The sequence below is a fragment of the Apodemus sylvaticus genome, chromosome 10 (genome assembly GCF_947179515.1).
Source record: "Apodemus sylvaticus chromosome 10, mApoSyl1.1, whole genome shotgun sequence".
NCBI lineage: Eukaryota > Metazoa > Chordata > Mammalia > Rodentia > Muridae > Apodemus > Apodemus sylvaticus.
Genome location: NC_067481.1, coordinates 19,356,352 through 19,384,127, shown reverse-complemented (window position 1 = coordinate 19,384,127; position 27,776 = coordinate 19,356,352). Strand labels below are relative to the sequence as shown.

The following is a 27,776-nucleotide window of genomic DNA, read 5'->3' as shown; positions in this document are numbered from 1 at the left end:
ACAGTGGCTCAGTTCTCCTTTACTTTATTCCTAAATTTTGCTAGATCCTTCTACATGGTCATCAAGAATTAAGCTTCTACCCTGGATTGCTCAACACATAGGCGCTAAAATAATCCAATAATCCTATATCTGAGTGATATGACACATGCCTATATTTGTTATTTAAGAGGTTGAGGCAAAATGATCATGAACTCAGGGCCACTATGTACTACACAGTATGGTTCTGCCCTCCATTTAAAATACTTGTCCAGTAGTTCTTAGAAATTTATTATAGTTCTCCATATCATACTGTGACTTTCAAACCACTAGAGTTGATAGTCAAGTATTTCATATGTCTCATTGCTTTCTCTTTGCTGGTAAATAAGTCTACTTATTTGCTGGTAAATAAATCCTTATTCTTGTAGCTATGCCTTTGCCTATGCTGCAATCCCTATTTTTACTTTATTTAAAAATTAGAAACACTTTGAGCCAAAGGTAAAGTTTTAACATAGCATTCCCCCTTTTCCTGTCTAGTATTTCATGTTCCAGAGAAAAACGCCATACATATATTGCTCCCATACTTCTTAGCCCTGAGTAGTGCTCACAATGAATGAGAAATATAGAAAGCTTAGAACAAGAATGAGCTCTGGACAAAACGGAGAGATTTCAAAGTATTAACAGCTAGCACTCATGTGTACTAAAAACTAAGATAAATATTCCATGTATTCAACTAAGCCTCACAACAGTCCTATGAAAGAGTAGCTATCAGACTTCCTATTTTACAGGTGAGGAAGTTCATCCACAGCTAAGCATTCTTCCTAGAGTTGCTGAGCTACCACATGAAAGACCTGGGGTCCAACCTCACGAGTCCAGCTCTGCAATCTACTCTAATCAGTTTGCTACATTTTCAATAATTAAATTATAAAGAGGGTGTAGTGGAACAGAAGAACAGAAGTTAAGCAATGAATTTGGGAAAAAAGCTATCATTAAAAGTTTAGACAAGGGGCACTGAAGTAAGAATTCCGCCTTACAATTCCTACATACAATAAAAAGTTGACAAGCCAAGGTAAAAGCAAAAAAAAAAAAAAAAAAAAAAAAAAAATCAATAGGAGCTGGTGTGACAAGAAAGGTCTGGGAAGGCTTTGAGGGAAAGGTCACCAAATCAGGCAGAATGTAAAACAGAAATAAGAAAAGGTGAGTCTTACAAGATAGCAAAAGTGTCATTGTAGGTGTTGGGTCTTGGCACAGGCACTTGCTGGAGTCTCCATTTTGGGCTGGGATGAACACACAACAGTGTCTCATTTTCACACAAGCAGAAGTCACATATGTTGGTGTAATTGTACACAATTTTTTCTATAGTTAAATCATTTTCTGTATTAGGACTTTCAGAATATGGAGTTATGGTAGAGTCAATTTTCAAAACTTGAATTGTGACTTCAGGTGGACTTGAATGTTTCTCAACCTGATCTGGGGGTAGACCTGTTATCCCAGAGCAATTCAAAGTAGGACCTGTAGTCTCTGTGGTTTTAGAATGGATAATCTCTGGAGAAGCAGCTGTAGTTGTTGAGACTCCAAAATATGTAGCCTCCGGATAAAGAGCTGTAGTTGTTGGGACTTCAGAATGTTCAACCTCTGGATAAGGAGTTGTGGTTGTTGGGACTTCACAAAGTGAAACTTCTGGGTAAGAAACAATAGTTGTTGGGATTTCAGAATGTGCAGCCTCTGGATATGGAGCTATAGTTGTTGGGACTTCAGAATGCTTAACCACTGGATAAGGCCCTATAGTTGTTGAGATCTCAGAATGTATAGCCTCTGGATAAGGAGCTGTGGTTGTTGGGACTTCAGAATGTACAGCCTCTGGAAAAGAGGCTGTAGGTGTCAGGACTTCAGAATGTGTAGTCGCTATAGATGATAAATTTGAATGTTGAGTTTCAAGATAAACTGAAGTTAAAACTGTTGAATAATGCTTGACAGATTGAGCTACAGTCTCCATAGGAATCTCTAAAGGCTGAGCTGGAGACTCCTTCATTCGGGCAGAATGTTTAATCACTGTATTAGGTTGTTGATTTACAGAAAATGTTAAGTGTAAATGTGGACTTGTGACTTGAAGATGAATTGAAGAAGGAACTGTAGTCTCATTGAAATTAGTAGAATGATGAACCTCAGTAGTGGGGACAGAGGATTCAAAGACTCCCAGTTCTAAAGGTTGATATGAAACACTAGGTGTTAGATATTTACCAGGACCCTCAACTAGAGAGGAAACCACTACCTCTTTATATTCTAGAGTTTGACCTACAACCTCTTTGGGTGATTCAGTAATCTGAGCTGGGGCCTCCTGCACAGGTTTAGATTCCGTCGTTTTGAGCAAAACCAGATCCAGAGGTTCAACTACCATTCCCATTAAAGGTTCTCCATGGTCATAGAAAATCTCTTCTGGCTCATGTTCTTTACTATCCTTCAGATTTGAAGGTTGCTGAGATCCTCCAGGAGGAGGAGATGATATGGTGATTTCCTGATCCAAAGGCTGTAACCAAATACTGGGTAGAGATGAAGAATCATCTTGACCACCAAATGGTACCGGAAGCAAGCCCTCTTTATATTCTGGAGTATGAGCTTCAACCTTTGCAGGTAATGTAACCTGAGTTGGTGTCACCTGCACAGGTTTAGATTTTGTAGTTTTGAGAAAAAACAGATCTGGAGGTTCAACTACCATTCCCCTGGGAGGCTCTGCATAATGAAGGTAAATCTTTCCTGGTGTAGGGTGCCCAGGCTCATTTGGATTTGGAAGATGGTGAGGCCAACCAGGAGGTTGAGAAGATAGGGTGAGGTCCTGATCCAAAGGCTGTAATGACATATTAGGTGGTGGTGGAGACTCAGCTTGACCTTCAATTGAACCTGAAAGTACCCCCTCGTCATATTCTAGAGTTGGACCTCCAAACTCTTTAGGTGATTTTATAATCTGGGGTGGGGTCATCTGCCCAGGTTTAGATTTTGTAGTTTTGAGAAAAAACAGATCTGGAGGTTCAACAACCATTCCCCTGGGAGGTTCTGCATAATGAAGGTAAATCTTTCCTGGTGTAGGGTTTCCAGGATCCTTTCGATTTGGAGGGTGGTGAGGCCAACCAGGAGGCTGAGAAGGCTGATCAAAAGGGGTCTCCCGCACAGGGTTAGATTTTGTAGTTTTGAGAAAAAACAGATCTGGAGGTTCAACTACCATCCCCCTGGGAGGTTCTGCATAGTGAAGGTAAATCTTTCCTGGTGTAGGGTGTCCAGGCTCATTTGGATATGGAGGGCGGTGAGGCCAACCAGAAGGTTGAGAAGATAAGGTGAGTTCCTGATCCAAAGGCTGTAATGACAAATTGGGTAGAGTTGCAGACTCAGCTTGACCTTCAATTGAACCTGAAAGCAGCCCATCCTCATATTTTAGAGTTTGACCTCCAACCACGTTAGGTGATTTTGTAATCTGGGGTGGGGTCGCCTGCCCAGGTTTAGATTTTGTAGTTTTGAGAAAAAACAGATCTGGAGGTTCAACTACCATTCCCCTGGGAGGTTCTGCATAATGAATCAAAATCTTTCCTGGTGTATGGTTTCTAGTCTCCTTTGGATTTGGAGGGTAAGTCCAACTAAGAGGTTGAGAAGACTGGTCCAAAGTGGTCCCCTGCACAGGGATAGATTTTGTAGTTTTGAGAAAAAACAGATCTGGAGGTTCAACTACAATTCCCCTGGGGGATTCTGCATAATGAAGGAAAATCTTTCCTGATGTATGGCTTTCAGTCCAGTTTGCACTTGGAGAGGGGTGAATAAATCTAGGAGGCTGAGAAGACATGGTGAGTTCCTGATCTGAAGGCTGTAATGATGTATTGGGAAGAGTTGAAAAATCATCTTCATCCTCAATAGGACCTGAAAGTACACTCCCCTTATATTGTACAGTTTGACTTCTGACCTCTTTGGGTGATTTTGTAATATGAGTTAAGGTCAGCTCTGCAAGTTTAGATTTAGTAGTTTTGAGAAAAAACAGATCTGGAGGTTCAACTACCATTCCACTGGAAGGTTCTGCATAATGAAGGTAAATATTTCCTGGTGTATACTTTTTAGTCTCCGTTGGATTTGCAGGGTGGTGAGTCCAACCATGTGGTTGAGAAGATATGGTGAGTTCCTGATCCAAAGGCTGTAATGACATATTGGGTGGTGGTACAGACTCAGTTTGACCTTCAACTGGAACTGAAAGTACTCCCACTTCTTTATATTCTAGAGTTTGATCTACAACTTCACGAGGTGATTTTGTAATATGAGTTGGGGTCTCTTGTTCAGGTTTAGATTTCGTAGTTTTGAGAAAAAACAGGTCTGCAGGGTCAACTACCACACCCCTAGGAGGCTCTGCATAATGAAGGTAAATCTTTCCTGGTGTATGGTTTCCAGGCTCAGTCAGATTTGGGGGGTGGTGAGGCCAACCAGGAGGTTGCGAAGATAGGGTAAAATCCTGATCCAACAGCTGTAATGACATACTGGGTGGTGGTAGAGACTCAGTTTGCACATCAACTAGACTTGAAAGTACTCCCCCTTCCTTATTTTCTAGAGTTTTATCTACAACATCATTAGGTGATTTTGTAATCTGAGTTGGGGTCTCCTGCAAAGGTTTAGATTTTGTAGTTTTGAGAAAAAACAGATCTGGAGGTTCAACTACCATTCCCCTGGGAGGTTCTGCATAATGAAGGTAAATCTTTCCTTGTTTATGGTTTCCAGGCTCATTTGAATGTGGAGGGTGCAGAGGCCAACCAGAAGATTGAGAAAATAGGGTGATTTCCTGATCCAAGGGCTGTAATGACATATTGGGTGGATTTGCAGACTTAGCTTGCCGATCAACTGGAACCAGAAGCACCCCCGCCTTATATTCTAAAGTGGGAGCTGCAAATTCCTTAGCTGATTTTGGAATCTGAAGTGGGCTCTCCTGTCCTGGTTTAGATTTTGTAGTTTTGAGAAAAAACAGATCTGGAGGTTCAACTACCATTCCCCTGGGAGGTTCTGCATAATGAAGGTAAATCTTTCCTGGTGTAGGGTGCCCAGGCTCATTTGAATATGGAGGGTGGTGAGGCCAACCAGAAGGTTGAGAAGATAGGGTGAGTTCCTGATCCAAAGGCTGTAATGAAATATTGGGTGGAGTTGCAGACATAGTTTGACTCTCAACTGGAATCAGAAGCACCCCCTCCTTAAATTCTAAAGTGTGAGTTGCAACTTCATTAGGTGATTTTGGAATCTGGGGTGGGCTCTCCTGTCCAGGTTTAGATTTTGTAGTTTTGAGAAAAAACAGATCTGGAGGTTCAACTACCATTCCCCTGGGAGGTTCTGCATAATGAAGGTAAATCTTTCCTGGTGTAGGGTGTCCAGGCCCATTTGGATATGGAGGGCGGTGAGGCCAACCAGAAGGTTGAGAAGATAGGGTGAGTCCCTGAACCAAAGGCTGTAAGGACATATTTGGTAGAGTTGCAGACTTAGCTTGACGCTCAAATGGAGCAAGAAACACCACTTCCTTATATTCTACAGTGGGAGCCCCAAATTCCTCAGGTGATTTTGGAATCAGAGCTGAATTGGCTTGTGCAGGTTTAGATTTTGTAGTTTTCAGAAAAAACAGATCTGGAGGTTCAACTACCATTCCCCTGGGAGGTTCTGCATAGTGAAGGTAAATCTTTCCTGGTGTAGGGTGTCCAGGCCCATTTGGATATGGAGGGCGGTGAGGCCAACCAGAAGGTTGAGAAGATAGGGTGAGTTCCTGATCCAAATGCTGTAATGATATATTGGGTACAGTTGCAGACTCAGCTTGATCTTCAAGTGAAGCTGAGAGCAGCCCATCCTCGTATTCTAGCATTTCCCCTCCAACCTTGGTAGGTGATTTCGTAATCTGGGTTGGGGTCTCCCATCCAGGTTTAGATTTTGTAGTTTTGAGAAAAAACAGATCTGGAGGTTCAACTACCATACCCCTGGGAGGTTCTGCATAATGAAGGTAAATCTTTCCTGGTGTAGGGTGCCCAGGCTCATTTGGATATGGAGGGCGATGAGGCCAACCAGAAGGTTGAGAAGATAAGGTGAGTTCCTGATCCAAAGGCTGTAATGACATTTTGGGTGGATTTGCAGACTTAACTTGACGCTCAACAGGAACCAGAAGGACACCCTCCTCATGTTCTGGGGTTGGAGCTTCAACTTCTTTAGGCGATTTGAGAATCTGATCTGGATTCTCTTGTGCAGGTTTAGATTTTGTAGTTTTGAGAAAAAACAGATCTGGAGGTTCAACCACCATTCCGCTGGGAGGTTCTGCATAGTGAAGGTAAATCTTTCCTGGTATAGGGTGTCCAGGCTCACTTGAATATGGAGGGCGATGAGGCCAACCAGAAGGTTGAGAAGATAGGGTGAGTTCCTGATCCAAAGGCTGTAGGGACATACTGTGTGGTGGTGGAGACTCACCTTGACCTTCAATTGAGCCTGAAAGCAGCCCATCCTTATATTCTAGCATTTCACCTCCAACATCACTAGGTGATTTTGTAAGATGGGTTGGGGTCTGCCATCCAGGTTTGGATTTTGTAGTTTTGAGAAAAAACAGATCTGGAGGTTCAACTACCATTCCCCTGGGAGGTTCTGCATAATGAAGGTAAATCTTTCCAGATGTAGGGTGCCCAGGCTCATTTGAATATGGAGGGCGATGAGGCCAACCAGAAGGTTGAGAAGATAGGATGAGTTCCTGATCCAAAGGCTGTAATTTCATATTGGGTGGATTTGCAGACTTAGCTTGACGCTCAACTGGAACCAGAAGCCCCGCCTCCTCATGTTCTGGGGTTGGAGCTGCAACTTCCTTATGCGATTTGGGAATCTGAGCTGGGTTCTCTTGTGCAGGTTTAGATTTTGTAGTTTTGAGAAAAAACAGATCTGGAGGTTCAACCACCATTCCCCTGGGAGGTTCTGCATAATGAAGGTAAATCTTTCCTGGTGTAGGGTGCCCAAGTTCATTTGAATATGGAGGGCGGTGAGGCCAACCAGAAGGTTGAGAAGATACTGTGAGTTCCTGAACCAAAGGCTGGAAGGACATATTGGGTGGTGGTGGAGACTCACCTTGACCTTCAATTGAATGTGAAAGCAGCCCATCCTCATATTCTAGAGTTTCACCACTAACCTCAGTAGGTAATTTTGTAATCGGGCTTCCCGACTCCCATAAAGGTTTGGATTTTGTAGTTTTGAGAAAAAACAGATCTGGAGGTTCAACTACCATTCCCATAGGAGGTTCTGCATAATGAAGGTAAATCTTTCCTGGTGTAGGGTGCCCAGGCTCATTTGAATATGGAGGGCGGTGAGGCCAACCAGAAGGTTGAGAGGATAGGGTGAGTTCCTGATCCAAAGGCTGTAATGACATTTTGGGTGGATTTTCAGACTTAGCTTGACTTTCAACTGGAATCTGAAGCACCCTCTCCTCATGTTCTGGGGTTGGAGCTTCAACTTCGATAGGCGATTTGGGAATCTGAGCTGGATTCTCCTGTGCAGGTTTAGATTTTGTAGTTTTTAGAAAAAACAGATCTGGAGGTTCAACCACCATTCCCCTGGGAGGTTCTGCATAATGAAGGTAAATCTTTCCAGGTGTAGGGTGCCCAGGCTCATTTGAATATGGAGGGCGATGAGGCCAACCAGAAGGTTGAGAAGATAGGGTGAGTTCCTTATTCAAAGGCTGTAATTTCATATTGGGTAGAGTTGCAGACTTAGCTTGACGCTCAACTGGAACCAGAAGCCCTCCCTCCTCATGTTCTGGGGTTGGAGCTGCAACTTCCTTAGGCGATTTGGGAATCTGAACTGGATTCTCGTGTTCAGGTTTAGATTTTGTAGTTTTGAGAAAAAACAGATCTGGAGGTTCAACCACCATTCCCCTGGGAGGTTCTGCATAATGAAGGTAAATCTTTCCTGGTATAGGGTGCCCAGGCTCATTTGAATATGGAGGGCGATGAGGCCAACCAGAAGGTTGAGAAGATCCGGTGAGTTCCTGATCCAAATGTTCTAATGCAATATTAGGTAGAGTTGCAGACTTAGCTTGACGCTCAACTGGAGCCAGCGGCACCCTTTCCATATATTCTAAGATGGGAGCTCCAAGATCCTTAGGTGATTTGGGAATCAGAGCTGGATTCTCCTGTGCAGGTTTGGATTTTGTAGTTTTGAGAAAAAACAGATCTGGAGGTTCTACGATCATCCCCCTGGGAGGTTCTGCATAGTGAAGGTAAATCTTTCCTGGTGTAGGGTGTCCAGGCTCATTTGGATAAGGAGGGCGGTGAGGCCAACCAGTAGGTTGAGAAGATAAGGTGAGTTCCTGATCCAAAGGCTGTAATGACATATTGGGTAGAGTTGCAGACTCAGCTTGACCTTCAATTGAACCTGAAAGCAGCCCATTCTCGTTTTCTAGCAATTCACCTCCAACCTCGGTGGGTGATTTTATAATCTTGGCTGCTGTCTCCCATCCAGGTTTAGATTTTGTAGTTTTGAGAAAAAACAAATCTGGAGGCTCAACTACCATTCCTTTGGGAGGTTCTGCATAATGAAGGTAAATCTTTCCTGGTATAGGGTGCCCGGGCTCATTTGAATATGGAGGGCGGTGAGGCCAACCAGAAGGTTGAGAAGATAGGGTTAGTTCCTGATCCAAAGGCTGTAATGACATTTTGGGTGGATTTGCAGACTTAGCTTGACGCTCAGCTGGAACCAGAAGAACCTCCTCCTCATGTTCTGGGGTTGGAGCTTCAACTTCGTTAGGTGATTTGGGAATCTGAGCTGGATTCTCATGTACAGGTTTAGATTTCGTAGTTTTTAGAAAAAACAGATCTGGTGGTTCAACCACTATTCCCCTGGGAGGTTCTGCATAATGAAGGTAAATCTTTCCTGGTGTAGGGTGTCCAGGCTCATTTGAATATGGAGGGCGGTGAGGCCAACCAGAAGGTTGAGAAGACCTGGTGAGTTCCTGATCCAAATGTTCTAATGCAATATTAGGTAGAGTTGCAGACTTAGCTTGACGCTCAACTGGAGCCAGAAGCACCCCCTCCATATATTCTAAGGTGGGAGCTTCAACTTCCTTAGGTGATTCGGGATTCAGAGATGGATTCTCCTGTGCAGGTTTGGATTTTGTAGTTCTGAGAAAAAACAGATCTGGAGGTTCAACTATCATCCCCCTGGGAGGTTCTGCATAGTGAAGGTAAATCTTTCCTGGTGTAGGGTGTCCAGGCTCATTTGGATAAGGACGGTGGTGAGGCCATCCAGAAGGTTGAGAAGATAGGGTGAGTTCCTGATCCAAAGACTGTAATGATATATTGGGGAGAGTTGCAGACTCAGATTGACCTTCAATTGAACCTAAAAGTAGTCCATCCTCATATTCTAGCATTTCACCTCCAACCTCATTAAGTGATTTTGTAATCTGGGTTTGGGTCTCCCATCCAGGTTTAGATTTTGTAGTTTTGAGAAAAAATAGATCTGGAGGTTCAACTACCATTCCCTTGGGAGGTTCTGCGTAATGAAGGTAAATCTTTCCTGGTATAGGGTGCCCAGGCTCATTTGAATATGGAGGGCGGTGAGGCCAACCAGAAGGTTGAGAAGATAGGGTGAGTTCCTGATCCAAAGGCTGTAATGACATTTTGGGTGGATTTGCAGATTTAGCTTGACGCTCAACTGAAACCAAAAGCACCCCATCCTCATGTTCTGGGGTTTTAGCTGCAACTTCCTTGGATGATTTGCCATTCAGAGCTGGATTCTCCTGTGCATGTTTGGATTTTGTAGCTTTGAGAAAAAACAGATCTGGAGGTTCAACTATCATTCCCTTAGGAGGTTCTGCATAGTGAAGGTAAATCTTTCCTGGTGTAGGGTGTCCAGGCTCATTTTGATATGGAGGGTGGTGAGGCCAACCAGAAGGTTGAGAAAACTGATCAAAAGGGGTCTTCCGCACAGGGTTAGATTTTGTAGTTTTGAGAAAAAACAGATCTGGAGGTTCAACTACCATTCCCCTGGGAGGTTCTGCATAATGAAGGTAAATCTTTCCTGGTGTAGGGTGTCCAGGCTCATTTGGATATGGAGGGCGGCGAGGCCAACCAGAAGGCTGAGAAGATAGGGTGAGTTCCTGATCGAAAGGCTGTAATGACATTTTGGGTGGATTTGCAGACTTAGCTTGACGCTCAACTGGAGCCAGAAGCACCCCCTCCTTATATTCTAAGGTAGGAGCTCCAACGTCCTTAAGTGATTTGGGAATCAGAGCTGGATTCTCCTGTACAGGTTTAGATTTTGTAGTTTTGAGAAAAAACAGATCTGGAGGTTCAACTACCATCCCCCTGGGAGGTTCTGCATAGTGAAGGTAAATCTTTCCTGGTATAGGGTGTCCAGGCTCATTTGGATATGGAGGGCGGTGAGGCCAACCAGAAGGTTGAGAAGATAAAGTGAGTTCCTGATCTAAAGGCTGTAATGACAAATTGGGTAGAGTTGCAGACTCAGCTTGACCTTCAGTTGAACCTGAGAGCAGTCCATCCTCATATTCTAGCGTTTTACCTCGAACCTCGGTAGGTGATTTTGCAATCTGGGGTGGGGTCTCCCATCCAGGTTTAGATTTTGTAGTTTTGAGAAAAAATAGATCTGGAGGTTCAACCACCATGCCCCTGGGAGGTTCTGCATAGTGAAGGTAAATCTTTCCTGGTATAGGGTGCCCAGGCTCATTTGAATATGGAGGGCGGTGAGGCCAACCAGAAGGTTGAGAAGATAGGGTGAGTTCCTGATCCAAAGGCTGTAATGATATATTGGGTAAAGTTGCAGACTCAGCTTGACCTTCAATTGAACCTGAAAGCACCCCATCCTCATATTCTAGCATTTCACCTCCAACCTCAGTAGGTGATTTTGCAATCTGGGGTGGGGTCTCCCATCCAGGTTTAGATTTTGTAGTTTTGAGAAAAAACAGATCTGGAGGTTCAACTACCATTCCCCTGGGAGGTTCTGCATAATGAAGATAAATCTTTCCTGGTATAGGGTGTCCAGGCTCATTTGAATATGGAGGGCGGTGAGGCCAACCAGAAGGCTGAGAAGATATGGTGAGTTCCTGATTCAAAGGCTGTAATGACATTTTGGGTGGATTTGCAGACTTAGCTTGACGCTCAAGTGGAACCAGTAGCTCCCCATACTCATGTTCTATGGATGGAGCTGCAACTTCCTTACGCGATTTTGCAATCTGAGTTGGATTCTCTTGTGCAGGTTTAGATTTTGTAGTTTTGAGAAAAAATAGATCTGGAGGTTCAACCACCATTCCCCTGGGAGGTTCTGCATAATGAAGGTAAATCTTTCCTGGTATAGGGTGCCCAGGCTCATTTGAATATGGAGGGCGGTGAGGCCAACCAGAAGGTTGAGAAGGTAGGGTGAGTTCCTGATCCAAAGGCTGTAATGATATATTGGGTAAAGTTGCAGACTCAGCTTGACCTTCAATTGAACCTGAAAGCACCCCATCCTCATATTCTAGCATTTCACCTCCAACCTCAGTAGGTGATTTTGCAATCTGGGGTGGGGTCTCCCATCCAGGTTTAGATTTTGTAGTTTTGAGAAAAAACAGATCTGGAGGTTCAACTACCATTCCCCTGGGAGGTTCTGCATAATGAAGATAAATCTTTCCTGGTATAGGGTGTCCAGGCTCATTTGAATATGGAGGGCGGTGAGGCCAACCAGAAGGCTGAGAAGATATGGTGAGTTCCTGATTCAAAGGCTGTAATGACATTTTGGGTGGATTTGCAGACTTAGCTTGACGCTCAAGTGGAACCAGTAGCTCCCCATACTCATGTTCTATGGATGGAGCTGCAACTTCCTTACGCGATTTTGCAATCTGAGTTGGATTCTCTTGTGCAGGTTTAGATTTTGTAGTTTTGAGAAAAAATAGATCTGGAGGTTCAACCACCATGCCCCTGGGAGGTTCTGCATAATGAAGGTAAATCTTTCCTGGTATAGGGTGCCCAGGCTCATTTGAATATGGAGGGCGGTGAGGCCAACCAGAAGGTTGAGAAGATAGGGTGAGTTCCTGATCCAAAGGCTGTAATGATATATTGGGTAAAGTTGCAGACTCAGCTTGACTTTCAATTGAACCTGAAAGCACCCCATCCTCATATTCTAGCATTTCACCTCCAACCTCAGTAGGTGATTTTGCAATCTGGGGTGGGGTCTCCCATCCAGGTTTAGATTTTGTAGTTTTGAGAAAAAACAGATCTGGAGGTTCAACTACCATTCCCTTGGGAGGTTCTGCATAATGAAGATAAATCTTTCCTGGTATAGGGTGCCCAGGCTCATTTGAATATGGAGGGCGGTGAGGCCAACCAGAAGGCTGAGAAGATATGGTGAGTTCCTGATTCAAAGGCTGTAATGACATTTTGGGTGGATTTGCAGACTTAGCTTGACGCTCAAGTGGAACCAGTAGCTCCCCATACTCATGTTCTACGGATGGAGCTGCAACTTCCTTACGCGATTTTGCAATCTGAGTTGGATTCTCTTGTGCAGGTTTAGATTTTGTAGTTTTGAGAAAAAATAGATCTGGAGGTTCAACCACCATTCCCCTGGGAGGTTCTGCATAATGAAGGTAAATCTTTCCTGGTATAGGGTGCCCAGGCTCATTTGAATATGGAGGGCGGTGAGGCCAACCAGAAGGCTGAGAAGATATGGTGAGTTCCTGATTCAAAGGCTGTAATGACATTTTGGGTGGATTTGCAGACTTAGCTTGACGCTCAAGTGGAACCAGTAGCTTTCCATACTCATGTTCTACGGATGGAGCTGCAACTTCCTTACGCGATTTTGCAATCTGAGTTGGATTCTCTTGTGCAGGTTTAGATTTTGTAGTTTTGAGAAAAAACAGATCTGGAGGTTCAACTACCATCCCTCTGGGAGGTTCTGCATAGTGAAGGTAAATCTTTCCTGGTGTAGGGTGTCCAGGCTCATTTGGATATGGAGGGCGGTGAGGCCAACCAGAAGGTTGAGACGATAGGGTGAGTTCCTGATTCAAATGTTCTAATTCAATATTTGGTAGAGTTGCAGACTTAGCTTGACGCTCAACTGGAGCCAGAAGCAACCCCTCCATATCTTCTAAGGTGGGAGCTCCAACTTCCTTAGGGGATTTGGGAATCACAGCTGGATTCTCCTGTGCAGGTTTAGATTTTGTAGTTTTGAGAAAAAACAGATCTGGAGGTTCAACTATCATCCCCTCAGGAGGTTCTGCATAGTGAAGGTAAATCTTTCCTGGTGTCGGGTGTCCAGGCTCATTTGGATATGGAGGGCGGTGAGGCCAACCAGAAGGTTGAGAAGGCTGATCAAAAGGGGTCTCCTGCACAGGGTTAGATTTTGTAGTTTTGAGAAAAAACAGATCTGGAGGTTCAACTACCATCCCCCTGGGAGGTTCTGCATAGTGAAGGTAAATCTTTCCTGGTGTAGGGTGTCCAGGCTCATTTGGATATGGAGGGCGGTGAGGCCAACCAGAAGGTTGAGACGATAGGGTGAGTTCCTGATTCGAATGTTCTAATTCAATATTTGGTAGAGTTGCAGACTTAGCTTGACGCTCAACTGGAGCCAGAAGCAACCCCTCCATATCTTCTAAGGTGGGAGCTCCAACTTCCTTAGGTGATTTGGGAATCACAGCTGGAGTCTCCTGTGCAGGTTTAGATTTTGTAGTTTTGAGAAAAAACACATCTGGAGGTTCAACTATCATCCCCTCAGGAGGTTCTGCATAGTGAAGGTAAATCTTTCCTGGTGTCGGGTGTCCAGGCTCATTTGGATATGGAGGGCGGTGAGGCCAACCAGAAGGTTGAGAAGGCTGATCAAAAGGGGTCTCCTGCACAGGATTAGATTTTGTAGTTTTGAGAAAAAACAGATCTGGAGGTTCAACTACCATCCCCCTGGGAGGTTCTGCATAGTGAAGGTAAATCTTTCCTGGTGTAGGGTGTCCAGGCTCATTTGGATATGGAGGGCGGTGAGGCCAACCAGACGGTTGAGACGATAGGGTGAGTTCCTGATTCAAATGTTCTAATTCAATATTTGGTAGAGTTGCAGACTTAGCTTGACGCTCAACTGGAGCCAGAAGCAACCCCTCCATATCTTCTAAGGTGGGAGCTCCAACTTCCTTAGGGGATTTGGGAATCATAGCTGGAGTCTCCTGTGCAGGTTTAGATTTTGTAGTTTTGAGAAAAAACAGATCTGGAGGTTCAACTATCATCCCCTCAGGAGGTTCTGCATAGTGAAGGTAAATCTTTCCTGGTGTCGGGTGTCCAGGCTCATTTGGATATGGAGGGCGGTGAGGCCAACCAGAAGGTTGAGAAGGCTGATCAAAAGGGGTCTCCTGCACAGGGTTAGATTTTGTAGTTTTGAGAAAAAACAGATCTGGAGGTTCAACTACCATCCCCCTGGGAGGTTCTGCATAGTGAAGGTAAATCTTTCCTGGTGTAGGGTGTCCAGGCTCATTTGGATATGGAGGGCGGTGAGGCCAACCAGAAGGTTGAGACGATAGGGTGAGTTCCTGATTCAAATGTTCTAATTCAATATTTGGTAGAGTTGCAGACTTAGCTTGACGCTCAACTGGAGCCAGAAGCAACCCCTCCATATCTTCTAAGGTAGGAGCTCCAACTTCCTTAGGGGATTTGGGAATCACAGCTGGATTCTCCTGTACAGGTTTAGATTTTGTAGTTTTGAGAAAAAACAGATCTGGAGGTTCAACTATCATCCCCTCAGGAGGTTCTGCATAGTGAAGGTAAATCTTTCCTGGTGTCGGGTGTCCAGGCTCATTTGGATATGGAGGGCGGTGAGGCCAACCAGAAGGTTGAGAAGGCTGATCAAAAGGGGTCTCCTGCACAGGGTTAGATTTTGTAGTTTTGAGGAAAAACAGATCTGGAGGTTCAACTACCATCCCCCTGGGAGGTTCTGCATAGTGAAGGTAAATCTTTCCTGGTGTAGGGTGTCCAGGCTCATTTGGATATGGAGAGCGGTGAGGCCAACCAGAAGGTTGAGACGATAAGGTGAGTTCCTGATCCAAAGGCTGTAACGACATATTGGGTAGAGTTGCAGACTCAGCTTGGCCTTCAATTGAACCTGAAAGCACCCCATCCCCATATTCTAGCATTTCACCTCCAACCTCAGTTGGTGATTTTGCAATCTGGGGTGGGGTCTCCCATCCAGGTTTAGATTTTGTAGTTTTGAGAAAAAACAGATCTGGAGGTTCAACTACCATTCCCCTGGGAGGTTCTGCATAATGAAGATAAATCTTTCCTGGTATAGGGTGTCCAGGCTCATTTGGATATGGAGGGCGGTGAGGCCAACCAGAAGGCTGAGAAGATATGGTGAGTTCCTGACTCAAAGGCTGTAATGACATTTTGGGTGGATTTGCAGACTTAGCTTGACGCTCAAGTGGAACCAGTAGCTCCCCATACTCATGTTCTGCGGATGGAGCTGCAACTTCCTTACGCGATTTTGGAATGTGAGTTGGATTCTCTTGTGCAGGTTTAGATTTTGTAGTTTTGAGAAAAAATAGATCTGGAGGTTCAACCACCATTCCCCTGGGAGGTTCTGCATAATGAAGGTAAATCTTTCCTGGTGTAGGGTGCCCAGGCTCATTTGAATATGGAGGGCGGTGAGGCCAACCAGAAGGTTGAGACGATAGGGTGATTTCCTGATTCAAATGTTCTAATTCAATATTTGGTAGAGTTGCAGACTTAGCTTGACGCTCAACTGGAGCCAGAAGCAACCCCTCCATATATCCTAAGGTGGGAGTTCCAACTTCCTTAGGTAATTTGGGAATCACAGCTGGATTCTCCCGTGCAGGTTTAGATTTTGTAGTTTTGAGAAAAAACAGATCTGGAGGTTCAACTATCATCCCCTCAGGAGGTTCTGCATAGTGAAGGTAAATCTTTCCTGGTGTCGGGTGTCCAGGCTCATTTGGATATGGAGGGCGGTGAGGCCAACCAGAAGGTTGAGAAGGCTGATCAAAAGGGGTCTCCTGCACAGGGTTAGATTTTGTAGTTTTGAGAAAAAACAGATCTGGGGGTTCAACTACCATCCCCCTGGGAGGTTCTGCATAGTGAAGGTAAATCTTTCCTGGTGTAGGGTGTCCAGGCTCATTTGGATATGGAGGGCGGTGAGGCCAACCAGAAGGTTGAGAAGATAAGATGAGTTCCTGATCTAAAGCCTGTAACGACATATTGGGTAGAGTTGCAGACTCAGCTTGGCCTTCAATTGAACCTGAAAGCAACCCATCCCCATATTCTAGCATTTCACCTCCAACCTCAGTTGGTGATTTTGCAATCTGGGGTGGGGTCTCCCATCCAGGTTTAGATTTTGTAGTTTTGAGAAAAAACAGATCTGGAGGTTCAACTACCATTCCCCTGGGAGGTTCTGCATAATGAAGATAAATCTTTCCTGGTATAGGGTGCCCAGGCTCATTTGGATATGGAGGGCGGTGAGGCCAACCAGAAGGCTGAGAAGATAGGGTGAGTTCCTGATCCAAAGACTGTAATGACATTTTGGGTGGATTTGCAGACTTAGCTTGACGCTCAAGTGGAACCAGTTGTACCCCATCCTCATTTTCTGGGGATGGAGCTGCAACTTCCTTTCGCGATTTTGGAATCTGAGTTGGATTCTCTTGTGCAGGTTTAGATTTTGTAGTTTTGAGAAAAAACAGATCTGGAGGTTCAACCACCATTCCCCTGGGAGGTTCTGCATAGTGAAGGTAAATCTTTCCTGGTGTAGGGTGTCCAGGCTCATTTGGATATGGAGGGCGGTGAGGCCAACCAGAAGGTTGAGAAGATAAGGTGAGTTCCTGATCTAAAGCCTGTAACGACATATTGGGTAGAGTTGCAGACTCAGCTTGGCCTTCAATTGAACCTGAAAGCAACCCATCCCCATATTCTAGCATTTCACCTCCAACCTCAGTTGGTGATTTTGCAATCTGGGGTGGGGTCTCCCATCCAGGTTTAGATTTTGTAGTTTTGAGAAAAAACAGATCTGGAGGTTCAACTACCATTCCCCTGGGAGGTTCTGCATAATGAAGATAAATCTTTCCTGGTATAGGGTGCCCAGGCTCATTTGGATATGGAGGGCGGTGAGGCCAACCAGAAGGCTGAGAAGATAGGGTGAGTTCCTGATCCAAAGACTGTAATGACATTTTGGGTGGATTTGCAGACTTAGCTTGACGCTCAAGTGGAACCAGTAGCACCCCATCCTCATTTTCTGGGGATGGAGCTGCAACTTCCTTTCGCGATTTTGGAATCTGAGTTGGATTCTCTTGTGCAGGTTTAGATTTTGTAGTTTTGAGAAAAAACAGATCTGGAGGTTCAACCACCATTCCCCTGGGAGGTTCTGCATAATGAAGGTAAATCTTTCCTGGTGTAGGGTGCCCAGGCTCATGTGGATATGGAGGGCGGTGAGGCCAACCGGAAGGCTCAGAAGATAGGGTGAGTTCCTGATCCAAAGACTGTAATGACATTTTGGGTGGATTTGCAGACTTAGCTTGATGTTCAACTGGAAACAGAAGCACCCCCTCCTCATATTCTGGGGTTGGAGCTGAAACTTCGTTAGGTGATCTGGGAATCTGAGATGGATTCTCTTGTGCTGGTTTAGATTTTGTAGTTTTGAGAAAAAACAGATCTGGAGGTTCAACCACCATTCCCCTGGGAGGTTCTGCATAGTGCAGGTAAATCTTTCCTGGTATAGGGTGCCCAGGCTCATTTGGATATGGAGGGCGGTGAGGCCAACCAGAAGTTTGGGAAGATAGAGTGACTTCCTGATCCAAAGGCTGTAATGCCATATCAAGTAGAGTTGCAGACTTAGCTTGACGATCAACTGGAGCCAGAAGCATCCCCTCCTTATATTCTAGGGTGGGAGCTTCAACCTCTTCTGGTGATTTTGGAATCTGAGTTGGATTCTCTTGTGCAGGTTTAGATTTTGTAGTTTTGAGGAAAAACAGATCTGGAGGTTCAACTACCATTCCCCTGGGAGGTTCTGCATAATGAAGGTAAATCTTTCCTGGTGTAGGGTGCCCAGGCTCATTTGGATATGGAGGGCGGTGAGGCCAACCAGAAGGCTGAGAAGATAGGGTGAGTTCCTGGTCTAAATGCTGTAAGGACATACTGAGTGGTGGTGGAGACTCACCTTGACCTTCAATCAAACCTGAAAGCATCCCATCCTCATATTCTAGCATTTCACCTCCAACCCCATTAGGTGATTTTGTAATATGGGTTCGTGTCTCCCATCCAGGTTTAGATTTTGTAGTTTTGAGAAAAAACAGATCTGGAGGTTCAACTACCATTCCCCTGGGAGGTTCTGCATAATGAAGGTAAATCTTTCCTGGTATAGGGTGCCCAGGCTCATTTGGATATGGAGGGCGGTGAGGCCAACCAGAAGGCTGAGAAGATAGGGTGAGTTCCTGATCCAAAGGCAGTAAGGACATACTGGGTGGTGGTGGAGACTCACCTTTACCTTCAATCGAACCTGAAAGCAGCCCATCCTCATATTCTAGAGTTCCACCTCCAACCTTGTTAGGTGATTTTGTAATCTGTGTTGGGGTCTCCCATCCAGGTTTAGATTTTGTAGTTTTGAGAAAAAATAGATCTGGAGGTTCAACTACCATCCCCCTGGGAGGTTCTGCATAGTGAAGGTAAATCTTTCCTGGTGTAGGGTGCCCAGGCTCATTTGGATATGGAGAGCGATGAGGCCAACCAGAAGGTTGAAAAGATAGGGTGAGTTCCTGATCCAAAGGCTGTAATGCCACATTAGGTAGAGTTGCAGACTTAGCTTGACGATCAACTGGAGCCAGAAGCACCCCCTCCTTATATTCTAGGGTGGGAGCCTCAACTTCCTTAGGTGATTTTGGAATCTGAGCTGGATTCTCTTGTGCAGGTTTTGATTTTGTAGTTTTGAGAAAAAACAGATCTGGAGGTTCAACTACCATTCCCCTGGGAGGTTCTGCATAGTGAAGGTAAATCTTTCCTGGTGTAGGGTGCCCAGGCTCATTTGGATATGGAGGGTGATGAGGCCAACCAGAAGGTTGAGAAGATATGGTGAGTTCCTGATCCAAAAGCTGTAATGACATACTGGGTGGTGGTGGAGACTCCCCTTGACCTTCAATCGGACCTGAAAGTAGCCCATCCTCATATTCTAGCATTTCACCTCCAACCTCAGTAGGTGATTTTGTAATCTGTGGTGGGGTCTCCCATCCAGGTTTAGATTTTGTAGTTTTGAGAAAAAATAGATCTGGAGGTTCAACCACCATCCCCCTGGGAGGTTCTGCATAGTGAAGGTAAATCTTTCCTGGTGTAGGGTGCCCAGGCTCTATTGAATATGGAGGGCGGTGAGGCCAACCAGAAGGTTGAGAAGATAAGGTGAGTTCCTGATCCAAAGGCTGTAATGACATTTTGGGTGGATTTGCAGACTTAGCTTGACGCTCAACCGAAACCAGAAGCCCCCCCTCCTCATGTGCGGGGGTTGGAGCTGCAACTTCCTTAGTCAATTTGGGAATTTGAGGTTTAGATTTTGTAGTTTTGAGAAAAAACAGATCTGGAGGTTCAACTACCATTCCCCTGGGAGGTTCTGCATAGTGAAGGTAAATCTTTCCTGGTGTAGGGTGCCCAGGGTCATTTGAATAGGGAGAGCGGTGAGGCCAACCAGAAGGTTGAGAAGATAGGGTTAGTTCCTGATCCAAAGGCTGTAATGACATATTGGGTGGTGTTTCAGATTCTGGTTGACCCTCAACAGGAGCCAGTAGCACCCCCTCATCATATTCTCCAGTTTGAGCTGCAACCTTTTTAGGTGATTTTGTAATCTGAGTTGGGTTCTCCTGCCCAAGTTTAGATTTTGTAGTTTTGAGAAAAAACAGATCTGGCGATTCGACTACCATTCCCCTTGGAGATTCTGCATAATGAAACAAAATCTTTTCTGGTGTATGGTTTTTAGGCTCCTTTGGCTTTGGAGGGTGGTGAATCCAAGCAGGAGGTTGAGAATGCTGTTCGAAAGGGATTCCCTGAACTGATTTAGATTTTGTAGTTTTGAGAAAAAAGAGATCTGGTGGTTCAACTACCATTCTCATGGGAGGTTCTGCATAGTGAAGGTAAATCTTTCCTGGTATATGGTTTTTAGTATCCTTTGGAGTCGGAGCGGGGTGTGTCCAACTAGGAGGTTGAGAAGATAGAAGGATTTCCTTTTCCAAAGGGCTTAATGACATAATGGGTAGTGCGTCAATCTCAGCATGACTTTCAACTGGAGCTGTATGCACCCTCTTTTTATATCCTATTGTGTGAGTTGCAAGGTTTTTGTGTAATTTTTTAATCTCAATCGGCATCTTCTGCACATGTTTAAGTTTTGTTGATTTGAGAAAAAATATATCTGGATGTTCAACCTCCATTCCAATGGGAGGGTCTTGATAATGAAGGAAAATCTTTCCTGGTTTATGTTTCCAAGTTTCTTTTGCATTTGGAGACTCTTGTGCCAGTCCCCGAGGAAGAAAAGATATCATATATTCCTGATCCAAAAGTTGTAATAACATATTGTGTGGTGTTTGAGACTCATGTTGACCACCAACTGGATCTGGAAGCACAGCATCTCTATATTTTGGACTTTGAGATATAATCTCTTTATGTGATTTTGCAATCTGAGTTGGGTTCTCCTGCCCTGGTTTAGATTTTGTAGTTTTGAGAAAAAACAGATCTGGAGGTTCAACTACCATTCCCCTGGGAGGTTCTGCATAATGAAGGTAAATCTTTCCCGGTGTAGGGTGTCCAGGCTCATTTGGATTTGGAAGGTGGTGAGGCCAACCAGGAGGTTGAGAAGATAGGGTAAGTTCCTGATCCAAAGGCTGTAATGACATATTGAATGGAATTGTAGACTCAGTTTGACCCTCATCTGGAGTCAGAAGCATCCTCTTCCTATAGTCTAAGGTGTGAGCTGCAACCTCTTCAGGTGACTTTGTCATCTGAGTTGGGTTCTCCTGGCCAGGTTTAGATTTTGTAGTTTTGAGAAAAAACAGATCCGGAGGTTCAACCACCATTCCCCTGGGAGGTTCTGCATAATGAAGGAAAATCTTTCCTGATGTATGTTTTTTAGTCTCCTTTGCATTTGGAGAGTCCTGTACTAGTCCACGAGGATGAAAAGATATAATAGGTTCCTGATCCAAACGTTGTAAAGACATATTGGGTGGGGTTGGGGAATCATCTTGACCCTCAACTGGATCTGGAAGCACAGCTTCCTTATATTCTGGACTTTGAGGTACCATCTCTTTGGATGATTTTGTAATATGAATTAGGGTCTCTTGTACAGGTTTAGATTTTGTAGTTTTGAGAAAAAACAGATCTGGGGGTTCAACTACCATTCCCCTGGGAGGTTCTGCATAATGAAGGTAAATTTTTCCCGGTGTAGGGTGTCCAGGCTCATTTGGATATGGAGGGCGGTGAGGCCAACCAGAAGGTTGAGAAGATAGGGTGAGTTCCTGATCCAAAGGCTGTAACAACATATTGGGTGGAGTTGCAGACTTAGCTTGACGATCAACTGGAGCCAGAAACACCCCCTCCTTATATTCTAGGGTGGGATCTGCAACTTCCTTAGGTGATTTTGGAATCTGAGCTGGATTCTCTTGTGCAGGTTTAGATTTTGTAGTTTTGAGAAAAAACAGATCTGGAGGTTCAACCACCATTCCCCTGGGAGGTTCTGCATAATGAAGGTAAATCTTTCCTGGTGTAGGGTATCCAGGCTCATTTGGATATGGAGGGCGGTGAGGCCAACCAGAAGGTTGAGAAGATAGGGTGAGTTCCTGATCCAAAGGCTGTAGTGATATATTTGGTAGTGTTGGGGACTTAGCTTGACCCTCAACTGGAGCTGAAAATACTCCCTCCTTATACTCTATGGTGTGAGCTGCAACCTCTTTAGTTGATTTTGTAATTTCAGTTGTAGTCTCTTGCACAGGTTTAGATTGTATGGTTGTGAGAAAAAACAGATCTGGTGGTTCAACTACCATTCCCATTGGAGGTTCTGCATAATGAAGGAATATCTTTCCTTGTGTATCGTTTTTAGTCTCCTTTGGATCTGGAGGGTGGTCAGTCCTATCAGGAGGATCTGAAAGTAGTGTGAGTTCCTGATCCATAGACTGCAATGACATACTTTGAGGTGTTGGAGCTTCAGTTTGTTCCAGTACTGGCATTGGAATTGTCATGTCTTGAACTTCTGGAGCTAGAGCTACATCTTCTTTAGCTGGTTCTGTAATTTGAATTGTGTTCTTCTGAATAGTTTGAGAATGTTCCTCCTCAGTATTAGGTTGAGGATTTACAGTAAGTTCTAGATTCAAAGGCTGACTGGTGACATCAGTTGGATTTAAATGCTGAGTATGAACATGACCTGGGTAGATCCCCAGAGGGTACTTTGGCAGAGGAACCATAGTCTTGTCTGGAGTTGTCATATGGTGAGCTTCTCTAGGAGGCTCTGAACTTACAGTGAGTTCCAAGTCCAAGGTATGAAATGAGACAGTGGGTGAAAGTAGATACTTGGCTTGCTCCTGAATAGGTGCTTGAAGTGCCACTTCTTGATATTCTGGGCCTGGAGTTACAACCTGTTTAGGTGGTTCTGAAATCTGTGTTGTGGTCTCTTGCATACTTTGAAAATGTTCTCCCTCAGCAGTAGGTTGTCGACTGGAACTTACGGTAAGTTCCAGACCCAAAGGTTTATCTGTGACTTCAGCTGGGTTTGGATGCTGAGTGTGAACATGTTCTGGATTCATCACCAGAGGGTTCTTTGGAAAATGAACTGTTACAGTCTTCTTTGAAATTTTAGAATCATAAGCCTCTTTTGTAGGCTCTGAAGTTATGGTGAGTTCTAGATCCAATGGTTGAAATGATGTTCGGTACTCAGCTTGATCCTCACTTGGTGGTGGAACTATTAGCTCCTGATATAGAGGGACTGGAACTACAATCTCTTTATGAGGTTCTGTAATCTGCGTTGTGCTCTCCTGCACAGTTTCAGAAAGTTCTCCCTCAGCAGTAAGTTGTGGAGCTATGGTAAATTCCAGATCCAGAGGTTGAACTATGCCTTCAATTGGCTTTAGGTGCTGAACAGGAACTTGTTGTGGAAGTGTCATATGAGTGTACTTTGGAGGAAACGCAGTAGTCTTCTTTGTAGTTATAAAATGTTCAGCCTGTCTAGTAGGCTCTGGAGTTACGGTAAGTTCCAGACCTAAGGGCTGAAATGAGACAGTGGATGAGGTTGGATATTCAGTTTGATCCTGACTTAGTGTTGGAACTGTCACCTCCAGATCTACTGGTACTGGAATTACAACCCCTGTAGGTGGTTCTGTGACCTGAGTTGTGCTGTCTTGTAGAGTTTGAGGAAGTTCTCCCTCAGCAGTAGGTTGTGGAGTTATGGTAAGTTCCAGACCCAAAGGCTGAACTGTGGTTTCAGTTGAGTTTGGATGCTGAATGTGAACTTGTTCTGAATTTATCACCAGAGGATGCTTTGGAGGATGAACTATTATAGTCTGCTGTGGAACTGTAGGATGATGAGGCTCTCTGGTAGTCTCTGAAGTTATGGTGAGTTTCAGGTCTAATGGCTGAAATGAGACAGTAGATGGGGTTGGATACTCAGTTTGATCCTGACTTGATACTTGAACTGTCACCTCCTGATAGATTGGGACTAGAGCTACAACCTCTATAGGTGGCTCTATGCCTATCTGAGACGTGTTGTCTTGTAGAGATTGAGAACTTTCTGCCTCAGCAGTAGGTTGTAGAGTTATGTTAAGTTCCAGATCCAAAGGTTGAACTGTGGTTTCAGTTGGGTTTGGAAGCTGAGTGTAAACTTGTTCTGAATATATCACCAAAGGGTGCTTTGGAGGATGAACTATTATAGTCTGCTGTGGAACTGTAGGATAGTGAGTCTCTCTTGTAGCCTCTGGAGTTGTGGTGAGTTTCAGGTCTAAGGGCTGAAATGAGACAGTGGGTGAAGGTGGATACTCAGCTTGATACTGACTTGTTTGAACTGTCACCTCCTGATAGATTGGGACAGGAACTAGAACCACTGTAGGTGGTTCTAAAATCTGAGTTGTGCTGTCTTGTAGAGTTTGAGGAAGTTCTCCTTCAGCAGTAGGTTGTGAAGTTATGTTCAAATCCAAATTCAAAGGTTGAACTGTGGCTTCAGTTGGGTTTGGAGGCTGAGTGTAAACTTGTTCTGAATTTATCACCAGAGGTTGCTTTGGAGGATAAACTATTATAGTCTGCTGTGGAACTGAAGGATGATGAGGCTCTCTGGTAGCCTCTGAAGTTATGGTGAGTTCTGGGTCTAATGGCTGAAATGAGACAGTGGGTGAAGTTGAATACTCAGCTTGATCCTGAGTTGGTATTGGAATTTTCCCCTCATGATGTTCTGGAGCTTGAGCTATAACCTCTTTAGGTGGCCCTGTCATCTGAGTTGTGGTCTCCTGCAAAGTTTGAGCAAAGTTCTCCTTAGGAGTAGGTTGCAGATTTATGGCAAGTTCCAGATCCAAAGGTTGAACTGTGGTTTTAGCTGGGTTTGAATGCTGAGTCTCAACATGCTGTGAATGTGGGATTTTCACTTGAGAATTAGTCTGTGGATTTACAGTTCTATTTGGTAGTATATGCTTATCCTCTGGAGTAATTCCTGAAGTTACAGTAACTTCCAGGTCCAAAGATTGAAATGAACCATTAGATGATATTGCATATTCACCTTGATCCTGATCTGGTCTTGGAACTGTCATTTTGTGTCCTGGAATATGAGTTGCCATATTTTTCAGTGGTTTTGGAGGGTAATGTGGAATAATGTTATGGATTAGAGAAAATGTTCCCATCCAAGGTTTTAAGGCCTGAGCTGCAGTGGGCTTTAACACTGGAAATAGTTTCAGATTCTCATGGAGGCCTTTGAGATGAGATTGGGTAATCTGCTGATATAGAGAAGGTCCTAATCCCCTAGTGTGACCTGGAGGTAGTTCTGGAGCTTCCTGATACATTGAAGAAAGATCCACCTGTTTAGAGTTGTGTGTTGTCTCAGCTATGGCCTCTTGGAAGGATAGAGCTTCGGTGTTGGAGAAATATGGAGGTTTTGAAAGGGCACTGGTCTTGATATGTGAAAATTCACCTTGCTCAGTGGAATCTATAGGCTGAAGTAGGTCCTCCTGTGGAAACAGAATAGATCCATCCTCCATAGAGGGCTCTGGAGTTATGCTAAGGACTAGATCCTCATGTTTAATGGTTGTTTTATATGATTCTGAATGTGTAGCTCTGAATATTGCCTCTAGATCTGCAGGTGAAAGAAACATGTCTGTCACTGAAGGCCATGCTGAGTTCTGCTGACTTGGAGAAGGTTCCACAGAAAGCTCTTCAAGTTGGTTTGGAACCCCTTGACCAACTGGAGAATACTGATCCTCTTCTGGGGAAGTTGGATACTGAGTTAGGATATTCTGTGATGTTGGAGAATAAACTTGGCCATGACCTAGGGGTGAACCTGTTACCTCATGGTGACCTGGAGGTTGAGCTATCTCTTCAGTAGACATCTCTAGACTATGGTCTAGAGTCTCCTGTTGGGCTGGAAAGGATTCTCCTTCCTCAGATATCTGTGATATTCCAGTTGTGTCTTCCTGCTGGCTTAAAGGTTTATCATACAAAATAGGTTCTAGGGATTGAGATGGAACACCCTGTTGATTTATCAGGAATTCAACCTCTTCAGGAGCTGCTGCAGCATCATGATAGACAGAAGTTACCATCTCTATGGGGTTTTCTGTTATGGTAATATCCAGATCTGAAGGTTGACCAGTCACATCTGACAAGCTAGATTGCTGAGCCGGATAGCGATCTGAGGGAAAAACTGTCACTTCATGATTCTCTGGAAATTGAGCTAGTTGTTCAGCTGCAGAACTTTTAAACTCTTCATCATACTCTGAGGCTTGAACTGGTACTTCCAGCTGACTTTCAAACTGACTCTCCCCAAGAGACTCAGACACCTGAGCTGGAGGCTCCTCCTCTTTGAGGAAGGGTTCAATATCATTAGAATACTCTAAAGTGTGCACTGGGAATTCCTGCTGGACCAGAAAAGAGTCAATCTCCTTGATAGGCTCTGAAGTTATAGTAAGCATCACAGCCACAGGTCTAACTGTAACATTTGGCAAGTGATATTGGTAATCTTCATTTTGAGTTGGCTGGATTTCATGAATTGGTGAAGTTTCAACTACAGTCTCAATAGGGGACTCTGGAGCTCCAAATGGAGCCTCTTGTTCGGCTAGAGGGAGCACTGTAGGCTGGACTGAAGCTTCTGGCTGGTTTTCAGAACCTGATCCTACCTCCTCAGGAGACTCAGAAAGTTGAAGTGGTTGCTCTAGTTCACTGAGAGAAGATTCATCCTCCAAAACAGGGCCTAAATGTTGAGATAGATCTTCCTGTTGAGTTGGTAAGGGCCCTAACGCCTCTGAATCCTCTTGGGGTTGAACTGAAGACTCCAGATCAATTACAGAAGATTCACCTTCTTCAGGAGTCTCAGAAGGTTTAGCTGGCTGCTGCTGCTGGCTAAGATAAAGTTCAGCTCCAACAAGAGGACCTGGAGTCTGAGTTGGAGTCTCCTCCTCATATGGAGATGACTCAACCTCCTTTATAGGCTCAGAAGTTATTTTAAGTTCTGTATCTACAGGCTTACCTGTAATAGTGGGCAAAGTATAATGGAGTTGATGGTGAGCTGAGTCTTCTTTTTGAATTAAAGGTTCATCTTCCTCAGGGGACTGTGAGAAATAATCTGGAGCTTCCTGCTGGAAGTTCTCTGGATTTCGAGTTTGTGTCCCCATCTGATTGAGTTCAACTTGCTCTAAGAGCTCAGGAGCTTCACCTGCATTCTCCTGGGATTGTAGAGGAAGGTTATAAGAATGAGGTTTATTCATAGTCAGATCTTCATAATAATCATCCATGATTTGTTTCTGAAATTGAGGTTTTCCAACAACTTTAGCAGGTTTCTTGTGCTGAGCTAGATCTTTCTTCAGCTCCTTGGGTGAAACAATGAACGTTGTTGCTTTTGAACTCTGGCTGTCTAGTGTTGGAACAAGTATATCATACAACTGATTATCTGCAGCCCCAACTAGACTGGCAGTACTTTTGAACTCTAAAGGCAGAGTGGAAGCCTGATTTTGATCCCCACTTAGCATTAAATTATTCCCTGGCTGCTTCCCAGTTGGTATCAGCTTGTCGGTCAGATCCTTATGGGAAACGAGCTCCTCGGACTCTGGGTTCAGCTCCCGAAAAGTACTAGGGTCCTGGAACGGAAGTAAACTGTCAGTCAACTCCTCAAGTGGGGACAACATCTCTGTGGAAACAGAGGATCCCAGGTGATCAACGCCCCCTGCTTCTGTCTTGGATATTCGAGTATGTGCAGCTTTAGGTGGATGATCAGAAGGGTGCCAAGACCAGAGCTTGGTTGGCACCCAGGACTCTGAAGTCAACTGGACTGGATTTCCAGTGAACTCTGGAATGGGAACAGCTGGGGCCAGCAGCCAAAAAAGTTGCCACGTGAAGAGAAGCTTTCGTGCGCCAAAGTGCAGTAGAGACATGACATACAGTAGGGACCGATCCACAGTGCTGTCCCACACTGGTGGGAACCTGAATGGAAGCCCCCGGAACCTTGGCAACCAGTTTGCCCTGCCCCGCCCTTTATTTATGACAGTTAACCTTTGTTACAAAACCATTACTGGGCAGGGTCCCAGTTGGATTCTGCTTGTTCTCTTGCCTTGTATCTTTTTTCCTGGGCCTTTTGGACTATCTCTCCTTCAACTTTGTTGT

The 27,776-nt window shown here is 44.5% G+C and overlaps 3 protein-coding genes and 1 long non-coding RNA gene across 4 annotated transcripts in view; 1 reads left to right on the top strand and 3 right to left on the bottom strand.

Annotated features, from left to right (window-relative positions):
• The window catches only part of LOC127693623 (leucine-rich repeat-containing protein 37A-like), a 74,442-nt gene extending 69,959 nt beyond the window's left edge, over positions 1-4,483 (bottom strand). Inside the window, exons 1-3 of the mRNA XM_052194615.1 lie at positions 4,189-4,483; positions 1,783-2,862; positions 1,185-1,602 (exon numbers count right to left, since the gene is read on the bottom strand). Coding sequence (XP_052050575.1) covers positions 1,185-1,602; positions 1,783-2,862; positions 4,189-4,483 — 1,793 coding nt within the window. The remainder of the gene's footprint in view (positions 1-1,184; positions 1,603-1,782; positions 2,863-4,188) is intronic.
• Positions 4,484-9,907: 5,424 nt separating this feature from the next.
• On the bottom strand, positions 9,908-12,553 carry LOC127693621 (leucine-rich repeat-containing protein 37A-like; the record flags this gene model as incomplete). The annotated part of the gene is made up of 1 exon (XM_052194613.1): positions 9,908-12,553. A coding segment is annotated over exon 1 (2,646 nt), but the record flags the coding sequence as incomplete, so codon positions are not given.
• Positions 12,554-16,755: 4,202 nt separating this feature from the next.
• Positions 16,756-18,072, top strand: LOC127694239 (uncharacterized). The gene is made up of 3 exons (XR_007979817.1): positions 16,756-16,787; positions 17,368-17,429; positions 18,010-18,072. It is a non-coding gene; the product is annotated as an uncharacterized LOC127694239 (long non-coding RNA).
• Positions 18,073-18,134: 62 nt separating this feature from the next.
• Positions 18,135-27,547, bottom strand: LOC127693619 (titin-like). Its single transcript, XM_052194609.1, has 3 exons — positions 20,552-27,547; positions 18,261-19,744; positions 18,135-18,144 (listed from the first exon to the last, which is right to left on the bottom strand). The coding sequence occupies exons 1-3, from the start codon at positions 27,545-27,547 to the stop codon at positions 18,135-18,137; spliced, it is 8,490 nt and encodes a 2,829-aa protein (XP_052050569.1).
• Positions 27,548-27,776: the final 229 nt, after the last annotated feature.

What these genes read in the sequence shown, in the direction of transcription:
- LOC127693619 (XM_052194609.1), bottom strand. Translation starts at nt 27,547, where the DNA reads ATGTCTCTACTGCACTTTGGCGCACGAAAGCTTCTCTTCACGTGGCAA. An exon ending in ATGCTGTGCTTCCAGATCCA is followed by an intron (nt 19,745 to 20,551) that starts GTTGGTGGTCAA and finishes GAATATGATGAG; the next exon opens with GGGGTGCTACTGGCTCCTGT.